General features: G+C 37.4%; 1 protein-coding gene across 1 annotated transcript in view; it reads left to right on the forward strand.

The window, feature by feature from the left end:
* The window catches only part of Thsd7b (thrombospondin type 1 domain containing 7B), an 839,715-nt gene that overhangs the window by 490,106 nt on the left and 328,766 nt on the right, over positions 1–20,843 (forward strand). The window contains exons 11-12 of the mRNA XM_076941097.1: positions 13,373–13,502; positions 18,359–18,462. Of these exons, the coding sequence (XP_076797212.1) occupies positions 13,373–13,502; positions 18,359–18,462 (234 nt within the window). The remainder of the gene's footprint in view (positions 1–13,372; positions 13,503–18,358; positions 18,463–20,843) is intronic.

Raw genomic sequence — 20,843 nt, forward strand, 5'->3', positions numbered from 1 at the left:
TAAAAGTGGCCAGTTGGCCAGTTACCAGATCCAGTGAATAGGTTGGGGAACAGCTGTGTAGAGTGTCTTTCACACACTCTTAAAATGAAATCCTGGGCTTCAGAAGAAACAAAATGTGTGTGTGTGTGTGTGTGTGTGTGTGTGTGTGTGTGTGTGTGTGTGTGTGTATAGCATGCCTATATATGTTATATTATATTAGTTATATTGTATTCAAATAGGTGATGGTGTTTGTCTGAGTAGTCAAAATATTTATGCAAACTGAGATACTTATAACAGTGAACCAAAAAGCTATTGGTATTTAAGCTAGGATATTTAACCAGCACTTCTCTCAACAAACGTGACACTGATCATCCCATCTCTTCCTCTTCGTTAAAAGGAGAAGGCTAAACTCTCTGGGAACACGAGGTAGAAAGAAGTTATTTATGATCTCTCCTGCAAGCACACAAGTTGGAAAACATTAGTTTATAATGTCTCTTCACCTTTTAGAAAACTACAGATGATTCAATTATTGGAATGTCTTAGTCACTTTGTTTTCTTTCCTCTTACATTTTTTTATTATGAACTAAAATTACACTAAAGAAAGTCACCATCCTGGGCCGTGTGCATATGCTTTATATACAGTATCTCATGAAACCTTCACATCAATAAAGAACAAATTTTTTTTCCAGTTTTACATCCAGGGTCTCTTAGTTAGGATTTCATTGCTGTGAAGAGACATCATGACCAAGGCAACTCTTCAAAAGGAAAACATTTAATTGGGGCTGGTTAATAATTTCAGGGGTTCAGTCCATTAAGGCACGGCAGCATGCAGGCAGGCATGGTACTCAGGAGCCAAGAGTTCTACATCTTGATATTGATTCAAAGGCAGTCAGGAGGAGACTGTCTTACGCAAGCAGCCAAGAGGAGGGTCTCTTTCACACTGGGTGGAGCTTGAGCACTAGGCATCCTCAAAGCCTACCTATACATTGACATACTTCCTCCAGTGAGCCCACACCTCCTAATAGTGCCACTTACCATGGGTCAAGCGTATTCAAACACCACACAGGGTAACTTGCAGTTAAAGTAACGAGCTGAATTCTAGTAGCTACTGGAGTTGAAAATGGGCAGCTGACGCTAGGAGGTAGTTAAGCATGGCTGTTTATGAAAATGTGAATCTTAAATTATCACTGGAGTCATGATTTTTGCTCCCAGATGGCTAGAGAGGAATTTGCAGCCTATTTCTTTCTTGGGATGGTACAAAGTCTCTGTGAAGGTGAGTAGGCTGTAAAAGAAGGATTCAAGGTCACATGCTTGGAGGAGCATCAGCGTCATGAAGTATGTTGCAACAATCCTTGAGGTCTATCAACAGGTAGGATGTTTGAGAGGCAAGAAGCCATCTGGAAAATCAGAATGCTGCAGGGAGCATTGCAATAATTATTCTGATTTGCTAATAGGTGGCGATCCTCGGGATTTTTGTTTGTTTGTTTGTTTGTTTTGTTTTTGGTTTTTTTTTTTTTTTTTTTTTTTTTTTTTTTGGTAAATACATTGATCTCTGGGAGCTCCTTGCCATGCATGTTCATCTCCGACTCTTCACCCCTGCTTTGCCATGCAGGTTCCCCATCTACACAGGCATGTTCAGCCAGTTATAAACTTAATGTTCATCTTTATTTCACAATTCTAATCAAATCACAGTCCAACATCAGTGATCAACCCTCATGGCATTTAATTCAGTGTTATATACTTCAGTTTACCTAGCTGAAAAATCACACAGGTCATTTTTATATACTTATTTTTTTTTTATTTTGTTGCTGTTTCTGCTGGGAGCTGGTGGTACAGGCCCCCATTGTAAATCTACAAATGTCCCTTATGTTTGGAGCCCACTCACATATTTTCTATGTTAAATGTAATTCCAATCTTTAAATTGTCATCATTTCTAAATGTTACTTCTTCCCACTATAATTAATAACTTAAGCTTAATTATCCCTGATGGCTTAGTGATGACAGAACATGCATAAATCATAACAGAATTTAAGTGAATTGTTTGTTAGCCATAATCATTCTTAAGCTATTGTTTATGTTTGCAAATGAACACTTTAATTTATTGTTATTTTTCATAGACCTAATGAGGTGGGAAATACCACTCACATTACTGACATTTAAGCCTTCTGTAGATAGGTGGGCAGCTGAAGAACTGTTTGAAAGGAAACATGAAACCATGAGCTATGATTAGTACTCTTTCCTTTGGAATGTTCCTTCTTTTAATAGAAAGATCATAGATTTTGATACCAGTGTAAGGCAGTCTAATTGTATAAAATAATTTTGAGAAACTGTTTCCTTCTACCTCCATCCATTTCTTATCTGTACAATGGGAACAATGATAACATATGATAGTATTAATCATACCAATTTCTGTCTTGGGAGTTATAATGATGAAATAAGGCAGCTGAGAACAGCTCTGACATTAAGGTTATGGATGGTTTCTGAGAACCTTCTGTTTTATGTGTATAAATAATCTCTAGGAATCCTCTATCTGCAAGCCACCATATTAACTTCCATACCTGCTCTTCAGAAATCATTGCTCTGTGTAGACAGTGGACAAGGAAGGTTTGTCTGGTGCCATTTCCTGAAAGCATCCTCAGTATTGCTTACCTTGTCCTACCTGGCTTCAGTCCATGGATAGAGGCCGCCCAAAGCATACACATTTCTTGTTTCTCAGGAATACATACAAACTCACCACCCCAAAGCAGGATTCCACAGAGAAGTGCTCTGACACTCTCTTACAGCCCCATTCTCTCTGTGCACACTGCCCACTGTTGTTTTTGCCGCAGGATCACTTTATTAAATCTTCTATTCATGACAAATTCACTGAAACCCCTTCAGAAATGGCTTTTCACTATGATCATCCAAGGAGAAAGGCATAGACACAGAACTTAATGGTTGTCCTAAATATCCTGGTATTGTTTCCCTATCTCATGGTCCTTATTAATCCTATGCCCCTGTTCAAAATCACATAGATTTTCCTTCATTTAAATAAAGTGACCATTGTTTCCCCCTCTGTGAACATTTTACCTATATGCTAGTTGATTGTTTTTCACCATAGAATCTATCTTTTTCAGTGTATACCTGAATAACCATTGGGCATGCCTATCATTGTGGTGCTTACATATTTTGAACCATTCAGTATAGAGTCAAGCCATGAGGGCAGTGTAGGGGTGTGTGTGTGTGTGTGTGTGTGTGTGTGTGTGCGCGCGCGCGCGCACATATATGCATATATATGCATGCTATGGGAGTGTGAATGAAATTTATTAAGCCCTGCCATAGGTCTAGTGTTTGTCAGGTATCTCCCTCCTCTCTCTCTCTCTCTCTCTCTCTCTCTCTCTCTCTCTCTCTCTCCCTCTCTCTCTCCCTCCCTCCCTCCTCCCCTCCCTCCTGCCACCACAAAATAGTTGCTTTCATTGGGATCATTATATACAATAGCATAAGCAACTTACTAGTGACTATACCATGGAGGAAAATGTCTCTCTTTGCCCCCTGTAACTGCCTATATATCTCCAGGGAAAGGACAGACTTTCCTCAATAATCACTAACTCTTTTCTTAGTGTTGTAAGACTAAATCACTCACTTCTTCCCATTATCTTTGATATTTTTTCCAAGTCTTCTGAGGTAATATCTGAGGAGCACACATGCAAACCCATACTTATGTGCAAATTGTAGCTATATAATATTTACAGAATAAGCACAATGCAGCTGGAGTTGATTGGGCATGGGTGAGGAGGCTTTCTCTTAAAGGCATGACTATTTTTACAAAGGCCGTTTACATCCAAATTAAGATACTGTCATCTTGAAGCAGTGTTTCCGTGATGGTTTTTCTTTATATGTAGCTATTTCTTCATTCCATAATATGCCTGGGGAGGGATGGTCATACCATTTGCTTTTGTTGATAGTAGCATCTTTCCTTGGAACTTTGGCATTTCCTGGTGGGAAACAAGTCCTTGAGATGGGAAAATTTAATGAAGGGGAAATTTAGACAGTGTTATCGTGAACTAACAAGGGCATTTGGACCCAGGCCAGTGGCATTTGGGAGACTGAACAATGAGAGTGGAGGATGCAATTAATGTAATCCAAAGGCAACATCCAGAGACAAGTAGCCGTGAGGATCTGTAAGGATGATGGCTTTCAGTAAAAGAAGAAGGGAGCAATTAGAGGGTAACTTGAGGAAGGTATCTAGTAGAATAGTCATTATGATCTCTTTTCTCTTACCCCCTTTTAACTTTTCCCCATTGTGTGACCATCTTTCCATTAGACAAACTTCAAACAGACCAGTGTGCAATGGGTCTAATGGCATCCTGGTATAGTTAGGTGGTTCCCTATGAGTACAGCAGATTATACAGGGACAGCATGAGATCTGGAGAGCAAATGGTGAAGATCCTGTACATCTCTTCTGGCTTGAGGTCATGGCATGTTAAAGTGCTATAACTGCCCCTACTCTGTAGGTCTCAGAAAAGATAGGAACAGATTTTTAAATGACTGACTATTTTCAAAAATAAATGGAAAGTATTGCCTTAGATGGAAGAGCAAGACCTATTTGTAGAAAATAGACATGAGTTGGCAGACAGTGTGGAAGTAATAAACTGAGCACATACCATGTGGAGCCAACATCTAACTATTGTAAGTGGATGGCAATTGAGAGGAAAATCCACTGAATTAGGAAGACTATAAAGGATGGAGACTGAAGAAAAAAGATAAGAGTGAGGAGTAGGGCTGAAAACAACCATTGGTTACTGAATTGATAAATAAACCATAGAGGCATGAAAGTATCTAAGGAAATATAGAATATGGAAAATTAGTGAAATTTCAAATTTCTGTCAATTACAGCAGAAATTCATGTAACTTTAAAAGTCAGACATCAAGAAGTATAGACAAAAGCAGATGATTTGGAAGTCACCACAGATTAAATATGGAAACAGAATAGTGAAAAGTGGTCCATCTGAAGAGGGAGGTAGAAGAAGGGGAGTTGTGGGTCAGTTGCTTTTCTCTGTAAGTCTTTATGTATTAATGATTTTTTAAAAATCCATGTGCATACATAATTGCTAGAAACATTCTCTTTGTCCTTTTTCTTTGCTCCATTTAGTTTACTGGCTTTCTAAAAATTAACTTATTAACTTGGTTAGGTCCATTACCTGTCTCATATCTACCAATTAATTCCTTTGTCTCCTGGACATGTCCCTTCTCCATTGTTTGTTCCTCCTATGCTGTCCCCACTCACACTACCTGCTTCCATACACACATGTTTCTCATTGAAGGCACCGTGGCTTCCCTGGTGATTCCTCACACTGTCACATCTCAGTCTTTGCTCAACCTTCTTTCCATGACCTAAAATGGTTTCATCCTTTGTGTTTTAATTTTTCTATGTAGTCTTCCAGGTTTAGAGTAAAGGCTGTGCTTTTCATGAGCTACCTTTGGTTTCCTAAGTCAAAAACAAATGATTTCTCTGTCTTTTGATCCTGCTCACTCTGCACATTGCTTTTAACTACTGTGGTTATATCTGGCCCCTTTGTCCTCCTGTTTCATTATAAGGTCTGTTATACTAGAATTTTCTTTGTAAATCTATTGCTGATATTGTATCTTGAATATAGTAATAAAAGTCATTGCTTAATACTGAAGCACCATAGACGTTTGTGATAGATGCAGGGAGCATCTGAGCACTCTGCACTGTCTAAGGGAACACTGTTGTCTGTCTGTTGAGGTTTCTACTAATACTTCTCAGAAAAACAGTGAAGTAAGCAATACTCTGTCCCCTTGCAGTTGTATTTTCTTTTCTTAAATATATTGACTATGAATACTAAGTAACCTAATAAACTAATACCTATAAATAAGACAATATTAGGATTATTAACTTTTAAAATATATTTATTTGTTCACTTTAAAATCCAATATCAGCCTGTCCTCTCTTCCTAGTACCTACTTACACATGTCATCCTCCCATTCTTCCTTCCCCTTCTCTTTTGAAGGGGAAGTTCCCCTCTGTGTGTCACACACACACACACACATACACACACACACACACACACACACACGTGACTCCTGCCCATCAAGTCAATGCAGGATTGGGTGTATCCTCTCCCACTGAGGCCAGACAAGACTGTCCACTTAGGAGTATGGGAACCACAGAAAGTCAAGAAACAGGCTCAGGGACATAGCACTTTATCCAGTTGTTAAGGGGCCTGCATGAAAATCAAGCTGTTCATCTGCTACATGTGTTCAGGGGCCCTAGGTCTAGTCCGTGCTCACACTTTGGTTAGTGTTTCAGGCTCTGGGAGCCAACAAGGGTCGGGGTTAGTTGACTTTGTTGGTTTTCCTGAGGAGTCCCTGTCTTTGGGTCTGTCATTCATTCTCCCAACTCCTTTGTAAGACTGCCTAAACTCCATTTAATGTTTATGTGTGAGTCTCTGCAACTATTTCTTTTGGCTGCCAGGTGGAGCTTCTCAGAGGACAGTTATGCTAAGTTCCTGTCTGCAAGCATAACATATTATCATTAATAGTGTGAGGGATTAGTTCTTGACTATGGGATGGGTGTCAATTTGGGGCAGCCAATCATTGGTCATTACTTTGGTCTCTGCTCTATCTTTGTCCATGCACAACTTCTAAGCAGTACACATTTTGGGTCAAATGTTTTGTGGATGGGTTGCTGTCCTTATTCTTTCACCAGGAGTCTGGCCTGGCTATAGGAAGTAGCTACTTCAAGATCCATATCTTCCCACTGCTATGAATCTCAGTTACAGTCACCCTCATAGACCCTCTGGGGCCTTACCCCATCCCAGATCTCTGATACACTGTAGATATTGCTCCCCCCAGACAATTTTTCTTCTCTCTCAACTGCTCTGTGTACAAATGATTTCCCCCACACTACACCACTCCCCCTTTCATCTCCTCTTCCACCCAGCTCCCTCCTTCGATCAATCTCTTATATCTATTTTGTTTCCCCTTCTGATAAAGATTAAACCTTTCTCCCTTGGGCCCTTCTTGTTATTTGGCTTTCTTGAGTTTATTCATTATAGCATGGTTTTCCTGTACTTTATGAGTAATATCCATTTATAAGTGAGTACATACTGTGCATGTCCTTTTAGGTCTGGGTCACCTCACTTAGGATGATATTTTCTAATTCCCTTCACTTGCCTGCAAAATTTATGATGTCTTTATTTTTAAAGTGTGAGTAGTATTCCATTGTGTAGATATACCACATTTTCTGTATTCATTCTTCAGTTGAGAGACATCTATGTTGTTTCCAAGTTTATGACTCTAACAAATAAAGCTGCTATGAAAATAGTTGAACAAGTGAGTGTCCTTGTGAGATGGTGGAGCATCTTTTGAATATATGCACAGAAGTAATATAGTTGGGTCCTGGGGTATAATTATTCCCAATATTTTGAGAAACTTCCAAATTGGTTTCCAGAGTGGCTGTACAGGTTTGCACTCCCACCAGCAGTGGAGGACTGTGGGAAAAAAATTCTGGGAGGAGTCCGGCAGCGGGGTCCCACTATGGTCCAGCAGCAGGGTCCTGGGCAGGCTTTCCACGCCGCCAGTGGAGGGTTCCACATTCACGCAGCTGCTCTGGGCAGGCCGGCGGCTGCCTCAGGAAGGTTTAGGCCCAAAGGCTGGGAATCTGGTGGCAAGACCAGGAGTTTTCCAAAGTTTTTATTGTTCATGGCATGGTGAATGGGTATAGATGGTTCGAGCTCCCCCCCAAAAGCCAGGCTCCCCTGGCTTTTATAGGGAGGGGGAAAAGGGGAGGGAATATTTTAATTAGCTATGCCCCCTGGCCTTTAAATAACTCATTAATATTTTAATCTCTGGAGGTGGAGACATCTACCTGTGCTAAGTGATTGACGGTGCAGGTTAAATGGCCAAGGCCGACAGAGGACTGTTCCCCTTAACAACCTTGTGAGCATGTGCTGGCCTTGGAGTTCTTGATCTTAACTATTCTGATGGATATAAGGTGGATTCTCAGAGTGTTTTGGTTTGCATTTCTCTGATAACTAAGGATATTCAACATTTTGTCAGGTGCTTCTTGGCCATTAGAGATTCTTCTGTTGAGAATTCTGTTTAGCTCTGTAACCTATATTTTTTAATTGGGTTATTTGGATTGTTGGTGTCTAACTTGAGGTCTTTATATATGTTGGATATTAGCCCTCTAGCAGATGTAGGGATAGTGAAGATAATTTTCCAATTTGTAGGCTGTCATTTTGTCCTAATGATGATATCCTTTGACTTACAGAAGCTTTTCAGTTTCACGAAGTCTCATTTATTAATTCTTGACCTTAGCGCCTGAGCCATTGGTGTTCTGTTTGGAAAGCTGTCTCCTGTATCCATGAGTTCAAGGGTATTCCCTACTTTCTGTTCTAGTAGATTTAGTGTATCTGGTTTTATGTTGAGGTCTTTTATCCATTGGAAACTGAGTTTGTCCAGGGTGATAAATTTTGATCTATTTGCATCCTTGTACATGCAGAAATCTAGTTAAACCAACAGCATTTGTTGAAGATGCCCTTCCTTTTCTATTGTATAATTTGGGGTTTTGGCAAAAAACAAGCATCTGTAAGAGTGTGGGTTTATTTCTGGGATATTGGTTTGATTCCATTGTTCTTCTCCCTGTCTGTTTCCATACCAATGCCATGTAGTTTTTTAAAATTATTGCTCTGTAGTCCAGCTTGAAGTCAGTGACAGTGATACCTCCAGAAATTCTTTTATTGTTCAGGATCATTTTTAGCTATTCTGGAGCTTTTGTATTTCCATATGAAGTTGAAAATTTCTATTTCAAGATCTATGAAGAATTGTGTTGTAATTTTGATGGGGATTGCATTGCATCTGTAGATTGCTTTTGACAAAGTGACCATTTTTACTATGTTAGTCTTACCAATCTATGAGCAAGGTAGATCTTTTCATATTCTGATATCTTCCACAGTTTCTTTCTTCAGAGACTTGAAGTTCTTGTCATATAGATGTTTCACTTGCTTAATTGAAGTTACACCAAGATATTTTATGTTATTTGTGGCTATTGTGAGGGTACTGTTTTCCTCACTTACTTTTCAGCCCATGTATCACTTGTGTAGAGGAAGAGCACTGATTTGAGTTAATTTTGTATCTAGCCACCTTGTGGAAGGTGTATATCAGCTATAGTAGTTCTCTGGTGGAATTTTTTGAGTCACTTATGTATAGTATCATATTTGCAAATAGTGGATTCTTTGACTTTTTCCTTTCCAATTTGCTTCCCTTTGATCTCCTTTAACTGCTTTATTGTTCTAGCTAGGATTTTAAGTACTATATTGAAGAGATATGGAGAGAGTAGGCAGCCTTTCTTTGTAAATGATTTTAGTGGAAATGCTTTAAGTTTCTATTTAATTTGAGGTTGGCTATTGGCTGAGCTGTTTATTGCTTTTATTGTGTTTAGGTATGCACCTACTATCCCTTCTTTCTCCAAGACTTACATCATAAAGGGGGTGTTTATTTTGTCAAATGCTTTTTCAGCATCAAGTGAGATAATCATATGATTTGTTTTCTTTTATTTTGTTTATATGGTAGATTACATTGGTAGATTTTTACATATTGAGCGACTTCTGCATTCTTGGAATGAAGCCTACTTGATCATGGTAGATGATATCTTTGATGTGTTCTTGATTTTGGTTTGTGAGTATTTTATTGAGTCTATTTGCATCAAGTTCATAAGGGGAATTGGTCTGAAATTCTCTTTATTTGTTGAGTCTTTGTGTAATTTACATATTAGGGTGACTGTGGCTTCATAGAATAAGTTTGGCAGTGTTCCTTGTGTTTCTATTTTGTAGAATAGTCTGAGGATTATTGGAATTAGCTCTTTTTTGAATGTCAGGTAGAATTCTGTACTAACATTGTCTCGCTCAGAGCTTTCTTTGGTTGGGAGACTTTTAATGACTGCTTCTATTTCCTTAGAAGTTATAGGACTATTCATATAGTTTACCTGATCTTGATTGATATTTGGTAATTTGTATCTGTTAGAAAATCATCTATTTCATTTAAATTCTCCAATTTTGTGGAGTACACCCATTTGAAATAAGAGCTAATGATTCTTTGAATTTTCTCAGTGTCTGTTATTATGTCTACTTTTTCATTTTTGATTTTGTTCATTTGAATACTGTTTTTCTGCCTTTTAATTAGTTTAGCTAATGATTTGTCTATCTTGTTGATTTTCTCAATGAACCAGCTCTTTCTTTGTTGGTTCTTAAGCAATGTTCTCATTGCTTCTAATTGATTGGTTTTAGCCCTAAATTTGAATATTTGAATATTTCCTGCTCTCTACTCCTCCTGGGTTAGTTTCTTCTGTTTCTTCTTCTTCTTCTTCTTCTTCTTCTTCTTCTTCTTCTTCTTCTTCTTCTTCTTCTTCTTCTTCTTCTTCTTCTTCATCTTCCTCTTCCTCTTCCTCTTCCTCTTCCTCTTCTTCTTCTTCTTCCTTTATATGTACTTTTAATTTTGTCAGTATGGGAATTCTCCAATCTCTTTATGAAGGCACTAAGTGCTACGAACTTTCCTCTTAGCACTGCTTTCATTGTGTCTCATAAATTTAGATTTGCTGTAGCTTCATTTTCATTGAATTCTAGAAACTCTTTAATTTTGTTCTTTATTTCTTCCCTGGCACAAAGATCATTGAGTAGAGAGTTCTTCAGTTTCCACTAATATGCAGGCTTTCTGTTGTCTCCATTGTTGATGAAGTCCAGCTTTAATCCATGTTGATACATTTAGAAGCATGGGTTTATCTCAGTCTTCTTGTATCTGTTGAAGATTTTTTTGTGACTAATTATGTGATCAGTTTGACAGAAGGTCCCATGAGTTGCTGAGGAAAAGGTATATGCTTTTGGGTTTGTATGAAGTATTCTGTAGATATCTGTTAGTTCCATTTGCATCATAACTTCTGTTAATTTTGTTATTTCTCTGTTTACCTTCTGTCCTGATGACCTGCCCATTGGTGAGAATATCCTCTGTATGGCTAGGTTAGTGGATAGGTGTTGCTTGAAATTGGTTTTGTCTTAGGATATCTTGGCTTTGCAATATGTGGTTATTGAAAGTTTTGCTGGGTATAATAGTCTGGGCTGACATTTGTGGTTTCTTAGGGTCTGTAGCCTTTCTAGCTTTTAGAGTCTCAGATGAGAAATCAGGTGCAATTCTGATAGGTCTTTTAAAATATGTTACGTGGCTTTTTCCCTTGCTGCTTTTAAATTTTTTTCTTTGTTCTGTGTATTTAGCTTTTTAATTATTATGTTGGGGAGGATTTTCTTTTCTGGTCCAATCTGTTTGGTGTTCTGTAAGCTTCTTGTAATTTTATAGGCATATCATTTTTTAGGTTAGGGAAATTTTTCTCTATCACTTTTTGAAAATGTTTTCTGGGCCTTTGGCTGGAAATTTTCTCCTTCTCCTTCTCCTTCTCCTTCTCCTTCTCCTTCTCCTTCTCCTTCTCCTTCTCCTTCTCCTTCTCCTTCTCCTTCTCCTTCTCCTTCTCCTTCTCCTTCTCCTTCTCCTTCTCCTTCTCCTTCTCCTTCTCCTTCTCCTCCTTCTCCTTCTTCATCTTCATCTTTTTCTTTCATGCCTATTTTTCTTTTCATAGTTTCCCAAATTTTCTAGATGTTTTGTGACACAAACAATTTAAATTTTGCATTTTCTTTGACTGATATATTGATCTTTTTCTATTGTATCTTCTATACCTGAGATTCTCTATTCCATGTCCTATATTGGTGATGATTACATCTGTAATTCCCATTCTCTTTCATAGGTTTTCTATCTCCAGCATTACTTCAGTTTGTGTTTTTTTTTTTTATTTGTTCCATTTCTTTTTTTCAGGTCTTTGACAGTTTTATTCATATCCTTCAGCTGTTTGATTTTACTTTCCTGTATTTCTTTATATTTACTTGCTTCCTCTTAATGCCTCTAAATGTTTGAATGTATTTTCCTGTATTTACTTAAGGGATTTATTTAGGTCCTCTGAAAGACCTCCATTTTTTTGTAAGATTGGATTGAAGATCTTCTGCTTGTGCTTCAGTTTTATTAGGATATCCAGGGTTTGTTGTAGCAGGATAGCTGGGCACTGGTGGTGCCATATTGCCCTGGCTCTTGTTGATTGTGTTCTTATGCTGTCCTTTAAGTGGTGGCTAGATGTTTCTGATGACAGCAGGACTTATCAGGAAAGTGGGGCGGGGTTCTTTTGAACCAGATAATAGAGGGTTACGGTACCCAATTCTGTTGATGTGCCTCATTCAGAACCCCTTCTGTATGCTGTGTCCCAGTAAGCCCTAACTGGGATAGAAGCTGGATCTGACTGGGATAGGACTGGTGGAAAAGGGTTCAAAACTGGTTAATCTTGGGGCCCTGGCTTTCCACAGGGAAACAGGGCAATCTTAGGGTCTCTCTAGTGTCCTTCAGACCAAAGAGTAATCCCAGAGCTAGACAGTGGGTCTCAGGGAACCACACAGGCCACTCCCCTCTGCAGGTTGTCTTGGGCAGAACAGCTGGGGTGGTGGCCAGATATGACTACAATGGGTGGTCAGGCAGGGTTCCAAGTGAGTTAGCTTTTAGCCCCAGAAGGTTTCCACTACCTGGGAGGATGCTCTTAGTGTCCTGCAAGGCTCCTCTGACCAAGGAGCAAGCCAAGAACTAGACAGTTGGGCATGTACCATTTACCTCTGTAGGCTTTCCCAAGCCTAGAATTATTAATTTCAAAAGAAGAGTTTCTACTGTATAGAGCAGTCTATAAAGAGAAACGTCATATTGAAAAGGATGAACAATGGAAATCCAGGCCCTTTAGGTGATGTTTGAGTTGAAGGAGGGGATATGAGCTTCACATCATGATATGGTGTTCTTATGTCACTTGAGATGTATGGGTATGGTATAAACTTAAAAGATGTTTGGAGCTGGAGAAATGGCTCAGCAGCTAAGAGCACTTGCAGGTTTTGCACAGGGCCAAGTTTGATTATTAGAACCCACATGGCAGCTCCCAGCTGTGTGTGACTAGAAAGCCAAGGACTGGATGCCCTTCTCAGGTACCCAACAGGCATTCACTTGGTTCATAGACACACATTCAGGAAACCACTCATGCAAAAAAAAAAAAAAAAACCAGTAACATCAATCTTCTTTTAAAAGTTGTTAAATTAAAATGCATTAAGACAGTGGAAACATTTGAATTTACAGTGCCTCACTGTGAAACTTTTCCTGCAGGAGGGAGATTGAGCACTAGCTCCCAGCATTTGCTGTTTTCATCTTAGCTTCTCTTTACAAATATGTTTAACTGAGCTCTTTTTCACTTTCCTTCCAGATGCTACCTGGATTTGATCTGCATTGATGTAACAGAGGCTATAATTTTATTTCTCATTTCCTTCAGGAAATACCACAGTAAAACAGTCTCGATACAGGATTATCATCCAGGAAGCAGCCAATGGAGGTCAAGAGTGCCCAGATACCTTATTTGAAGAAAGAGAGTGTGAAGATATCTCATTGTGTCCTATATACCGGTAATTAGTTTCTTTTGGATTATCATTAGACTGCAACATAATTGTACCATATTTTCTTTTATATATGATTGCTTCGTGAAAATTTTAAGTTGACATATTTTATATCTTTAAATATTCAGTAATTTTCTTTTCTTTACTAGAATGTATTCATAAGAAATGAAGAATATGAATACCTAATTAAGAAGAGAATAAACCTGGAGCATGATTGGCTATAAGTGAGCTACTGGAATGCTGCCTCTTCTGCAATAAGATTTCTGGAGAATGATTCCAAGAGAGATAAGATGAGCTTTTACACACACACACACATACACAGATACATACAAACGCATACTACATATATACATATATAGCTACAAACACATACAGACAGCCACACACAATCAGACACAAACACATATAAGCAACCACACATAGAACCAAACAAAACACATACATACAAACATACATACATAGGCACATACACACAGGAAGATGTGTAGATACACACACACATACACACACACATATATATGCATATATAAATATATAAATATATATACACAAACACTTATAAACATAGATACACAAACACACATATGGAGACTTACATACACACATGAATACAACAAGGACATGTACACACAGGAAAACATAGACACAGACATGTAGACACACATACACACACATACAGACACAGACACACATACACACACACATACACACACAGACATACATAGATACATACACACAGAAATACATAAATGTACAGAAAACTACATAAACATACACATGTTCACCTCCCACACCATACATACAAAAATATACACAAACGCATATACATATAAACACATATACATATCCACACAGTACATATACATATGTATACATGTACACAGATACACACAAAGACACATAGACACATGTAGGCACACATACATACACATATACTTACATATTCAGGCATACCTAGACACACACATGCAGACACATAGACTTACACATGCAAACATAACACAAAGAGTACAAAACAAACCCCACTACACCATGAGGTACATACTCATCCTGTTGCTCTTATCTTAGACCTTTCAATAAGCCATTAAAAAACAAGCTGGGCATGGCGGCATACACCTGTAATCTGGCTCTTATAATCTGCCTAAGGCAAGAGGATCATTAGTTTAAGACAATCCTGGCTCTATATGTACATAAAATCCTGTCTCAAACAGCAAATAAGATGTATGTTTATTAACCCAGGGGATAATATATTCTTAATAATATTTTTATTTATTTTTCATAAATTTTATCTACATGTACAATATATCTTTTATGATTCCTATTGCCAACTTCCCTCATTTTAATAAGAGAAGAAGGGTAACACTTAAATCTTTAATGCTCTTTCTATCTTCCCTTTTAGAAATTAGAAAGTACTGTTTATGAAACCATGTCCAAATTTCATTTTCAAGTCTTAACATTCCATTCTTTTAGAATTTGAAAGTTTGAAATTCAATGATAATATTGCTTTTAAATAATCTTAGTTTAAATGAAGTCACTGATTTATGATAATAGCTCATGGTTTAAAACTCATATAGTTTTACCAACTCACTCAAAATGTATTTTGCAAAATTATCTAATGTTTTATCCTGATAACTTTAGAAACTGTGTCTTAAAACTCTGAGTCTTAAGGGATAATTTATTCAGGAATAATGTAGTCTCATTGCTTTTCCAAGAGAGCTCATTTTAGTTACAATTTAAGTGTGCTACTGAGAAGTTCAATCCCTCTGTTCTGTCCATGCTTCACTCCATCATCCCAATTTGATGGACAGCTTGTGGAGGATGTAGATAATCACTGGGATCAGGTCCAGACTGCTCTTTGTTCCCATAACTATGGGGCCATTGTGAAATCACTCTCAGTAATCACCCTCTTGTGCTTTGGTTAAATATTGAAACTTCTATGTCCAGAAAAGCGCACTTGTGGAAAGTAGCCAAATGAAAAACTCAGCCAAATAAAATATTATCAGACATTTTAATAAACTCAGAGTCATTAGAATCAGCAGAAATCTCAGAAACCACTGGTGGAATTTGTTTTTCCTCAATCCTTGCTATTTGGTAGCACTTCAACTTAACCCTTTCTGTTTAAACTGACTTTTCTTATTTACTTCCTGCTAATTTCCCAGAAATCAGTTCTGCTGTACTCAAAACCTACTTTCTGATGTATACTTTAAACTGGGTCAAAATTAACACAACTCTGTGATTCTTATAAAAACAAACAAACAAACAAACAAAAGAACCCTTTGTAATGTTGATCACTGTAGTTCCAGTTATATTTTGCTCCCTCTACACTGGTATTCTACATGAAGTTATCCTAAAAATACAGGGTTAGGTGGTGTTTGTTTTGTTTTATTGTTTTCTTCTATTTTATTTTGTCCAAATTCACCAAATGAGAACGGAATTGAAATGCCCACCTAGGTTGTCCTGTATCATCCAGTAAATTAAATTACAGATTAAAGAGAAAGCAACATTATGACATTAGTTTTTATACAGAATTGATGGTGACAAGTAACAAAGAACCAAGGAGCAAATAATCAAAATGGTCGAATCTCAGGCTGTGATGTACTCTGAATGAATTCTAGTTTATCATCTCAACCTGAGAGCTTATCAAAGACACTCTAAAAACCTCTTCCATCTCATTCTGTCTACACAGCACACCAACAAGAGTGAATACCCTGGTTTCATGTTAGTCTGAGATGCCTGTGTAAAGTCAGCTTAAAGAATTCACATAAATCATAATGAATAATAAATCATGATCCAAATAGTGGGACCTAAGCCCATCTCCACCTTAGATACTATGGATGTGACTATGTTGAAGGAAACTATGTATAAATGAAGTGAATTTATTATTGTAGAAGTTAATAGCTGACTTATTTGATTATGACATGCTTTCTATTTGTGTTTCCTGATTTTCAACCAAACTTGGTAGTCATTCTCATTAAAGAAACCAAAGATAATCAATGATATTTATTTTTTACTGGTGATATTTTTATAAGGAGCTCATAAAGTGTGAGCCAGTGGATAAAGTAACTCCTGTTTTATCTTAGTTCTTGGCTTCTATGAAACAGACCATAAAAGCACAGTAACTAAAAGAATGAAAAGTACAGAAATAACTTTAAGAACAAAAGCTATCCTCTGTGGGACAAAAATAGACACTTTTATTAACTTGAGGAGGGTAACTAGAGAGAAGCTAGGTGACTTCTCCGGAGACCATTTCCTCAGAGGAAAGCAAGTCATGAAATCTCATCCTGTAACATCCATTCTCTCCCTAAGATGAACTTGCAGGTTAGGTCTGTCCCTAGAGTCATCTTTTGCATTTCATTTTATGACTGATGGAAATGGTAGAGTTATATCTGAATCCTAGAAGTACCATATTTAACAAAACAACAGAAACAAAAATCCAGGGGTGAAAGTTTGCACCCTAAGATTTCAGGTATTCAAACTTTGAATCATTTATGTTTTGGTAGGAAACAAGGATTATTCCCTTTTCTTCTTTATATTCATTTTCTAAATGGTTGTAAATAACAGAGTGATCTGAATATATTGAGCTTCTTTTTGTTGTTGTTGTTTTTTAAGATAAACTAAGATTCACACACGAAATGTTCAAACTCCCAGAAATAGAATCATAGCTTTAAATTATAAACCTAGGTTGGACAGTGAAGGCAACCGTCAACTGTTACTGTCCCCAGAACTTGCTAGGGGTGGATTCTATATTATGTATTTATTGTAACACATACATATATGTGCTCATGCACACACACACACACACACACACACATATACATGTTTGTGTGTATATGTGTGTGTCTAAATATATTATGTAGACACAAATACATATATATTGATATATACGCACATGTATACATGTTTACACACACATGCACACACACATATGCACACATACATACATTTATCTTTTTCATACATATATCTGTGTAAGGCTGACTATTTGGTATTTGATAAACTGTCATGATGTTTGTCTCTGTGGAGAAATCATTCTCACTCTTTCAACAGCCATTAATTGCCTAGAATTCTTCATATAGGATTAGGACTTTTGAGATGTCTTCTATTATTTGTATTGTCATGCCTACTGATATTGTCATTATGTGGGTCTTGATGAGGCTGACATATTTTTTGAGATTTCTTAAGTGCAGCTTCCCTGTCATATATAGACGTTATTGTTGAAATGCAGATGTTATGATTCTCTAACTGTTAAAATCCCCTGTCTCCTTTTTTCTGGTATTCTCTGAACTATTTATGTAGAGGTTGCATTGTAGATGTATCTGTTGGAGTTGGTTACCCTATGATCTGCTGTTTTTATTTAGTTTTTTTTTTATCGTGAGCAATTGTGGATTTCTCCAAGAATCCCAATTTGGTGCAAAAAATTGATACATGAAAAAATTGATACATAATATATTTAGACACACACATATACACACAAACATGTATATGTGTGTGTGTGTGTGTGTGTGTGCATGAGCACATATATGTATGTGTTACAATAAATACATAATATAGAATCCACCCCTAGCAAAAAATTGATACATGAAGAGTAAGAACTACATATGTCCATGGGTATAAAGATAAGGTTTTAGACTAGAGTTAGAAATTATACAGTCTAGAAAAGTAGGAGTAATAGGTTCTTCTCTGAGGTCTATGACCTCACCTCCATGGGCGGCTGGCAAGGCTTATAGTACCAGATATGATTTGTTTCAAATCTTCGCTAATTGAACTCTGGTCTTTTCTATTCCTGCATTTCTAAGTCTAGTGTCGCACATACTTCCTCTGCATATGTGTTGTGCTAAAGGTTCTGTTCCTCCTTGTGGTCCCAGGTGGAAACCGCAGAAATGGAGCCCTTGTATCCTGGTTCCAGAGTCTATCAGGCAGGGGAGAACAGGCACCAGTGAGGCATGTGGGAAGGGGCTGCAGACAAGAGGTAAGCAAGGTTTTAAATATCTTCGTGTTTATGCATAGTTTAAAGTCAGATTTCTCTGTACTTGCTTGTTCATATGTGGGCAAGTTGTGATATTTCTGGATTGAGCTATTTATATTTATTAGTAAATCGACTCTTGGCATTAGTAAGTGTTGTTAGTTAGATATCATCATTTAAACATAACCTTTCTCTGCACCCCAGTAGTAAAGCAAAAATAAATAATAATAAATAGATCTCAATTATAACTGACCTCAATGTCTATATTGTGAATGTATGTTGGATATCAGCCAAGATGTTGAAGAAAGGCCAAAATTAGATCTGAAAGTACACATTGCACTTCGTTTACATTGCGTGTTTATATGCTGGTTAAATATATGAATGAGAATATAACTGAGTGAATTGACTAATCTTAATGGTCCTGGTTTAAGCACAAGTATGTGTGTATGTGTGTGTGTTTACATTTACTATGTGTAATATGCACAGAAAGTATTAAAACTTCTAAATAGCATGTGATAGGCTTGGATGTTTCAATAGGTACCTCTAGGAAAGACAGCAAATCTATGAAAAGTACCCAGTGGTTTGGGCTATTCCCTTTTTTGTTTCATTCCTAATACAAGGGAAAACTACATGGGACTTGATAGAAAATACTTTATTCTGATAATGGAATGACTCTCACTTCTGTCCTTGCTTTTGTGGGTAGTGCTAATGCCCTTCTAGCTCCATTTGCCCAACTACACCTGACTTACAGATAATGACATTTAGAAATTAATATTGTTAAAAATTGCACATTGGAGGCTCTTGATTGTTCACCAGGCAACATGCCCTTAGTATCCATAAATTTAATATTATATATTATATATATTATGTTATATAATATATATATACCCTTTAAATATTATTATTAGTATATTAGTATTATTAGTATAAATTAGTATTATATAATTAATAGAAAAATAATGTTTTTTTGAAAAGGCCTCTAGTATGAGAAAAAACAAATAAAGAAATGCATAGGAAGGAATCAACCAGAAAGACAATGCAAGAAGTTGCACACCAAATTTCTAGAGTTCAAGAAAAAATAAAACAAACATGGAAAACTATCAAATAAGTATCTAAGAAAAATGCCTTTTTGAGAATCTACATCTCTTGGTTGAACAAAGTCAAAATGATTGAAAAAAGACTTAGGTGAGGCTCATCATTGTGAGAAATGAGAGAATGATCTGTTCCCAGTCTTCCAAAGGAAGTTACAAGCCAATCTCCTAAACACAGGGGTTATCACTATCAGCTTTGAAAAGTGAAAAGGAGCAAATCAATACTTCAGAGGCTGGTAAATGGCGTCTTAGTCTACATCATATATCAAGGCAAGATGAAAATATTAGCAGAAAACAAAATCCCCTAAAGTTTACCTAACAGTATCTCATCTTCAGAGGCATAACATGAACGAACTGGACAACTGGGAATCATCCCTGGAAGAAGGCCATTTTGCCTAAAAAAGAGAAGATTAGGGTGCAAATCCAAGACCAAAGCAGTTCACAAACCTAGCAATATGCTTTCCAGGGAAACTCGCACCTATGACTTCTACTGTCACAAGTGCCAATTTCACTCTGATGTTCCTGTTCTGTCCCTTCAAGGAAGCATGTCTATGGGGATTATCTGTGGTTTACAGTGACATTGAACTCCCTTGTAAAAGTTTTTTTCCGAGTGTGTTGCATCCAGTTTGATGGAGACTCTGTATATTTGGAAAGCTTCCATCTTTTCTCTATGGATACCCTGTAGCTGAAATGGAGTATGAGCTCAGACCATTCAGTACATTCTCATGGGTCATGCTTCCCTCTTGGCATTCCATGCTGTTTCAGAAATGCAATTCACCTTGCTGAGACCTTATGCTGGGCAGGTTTGCTCCTATACAGTTCACTCAAGCACAGAGACTAGCTTTGATATCATTTCTTCTAGTGTGAAACTTTGGAGACTGTCTACAATAGCTGTTCTCAATCTGTTGGTCATGATCACCTTGGGGTTCAAAAACACTTCCTTTTTTATTTCATTCATATATATATATATATATATATATATATATATATATATATATATTCTTTCTATTTAATTGTTTTTCTTTTTATACTCCAAATTTTATTCCCCTCCCGGTCCACCCTCTGACTATTCCACAGCCCATACCTACTCCCTGACCCTCTGTCTCAATGAGTATGTCCACATCCTCCACCCCCACCCCCACCCCACCAGACCTTTAAATTCTCTGGAGCCTCCAGTCTCTTGAAGGTTAGGTGTATCTTCTCTGACTGAACCCAGACAAAGCAGTTCTCTGCTGTATATGTGTTGGGGCCTCATATCAGCTGGTGTATGCTGCCTGATTGGTGGTCCAGTGTCTG

This window comes from Arvicanthis niloticus, chromosome 10 (genome assembly GCF_011762505.2).
Source record: "Arvicanthis niloticus isolate mArvNil1 chromosome 10, mArvNil1.pat.X, whole genome shotgun sequence".
NCBI classification, from domain to species: Eukaryota; Metazoa; Chordata; class Mammalia; order Rodentia; family Muridae; genus Arvicanthis; species Arvicanthis niloticus.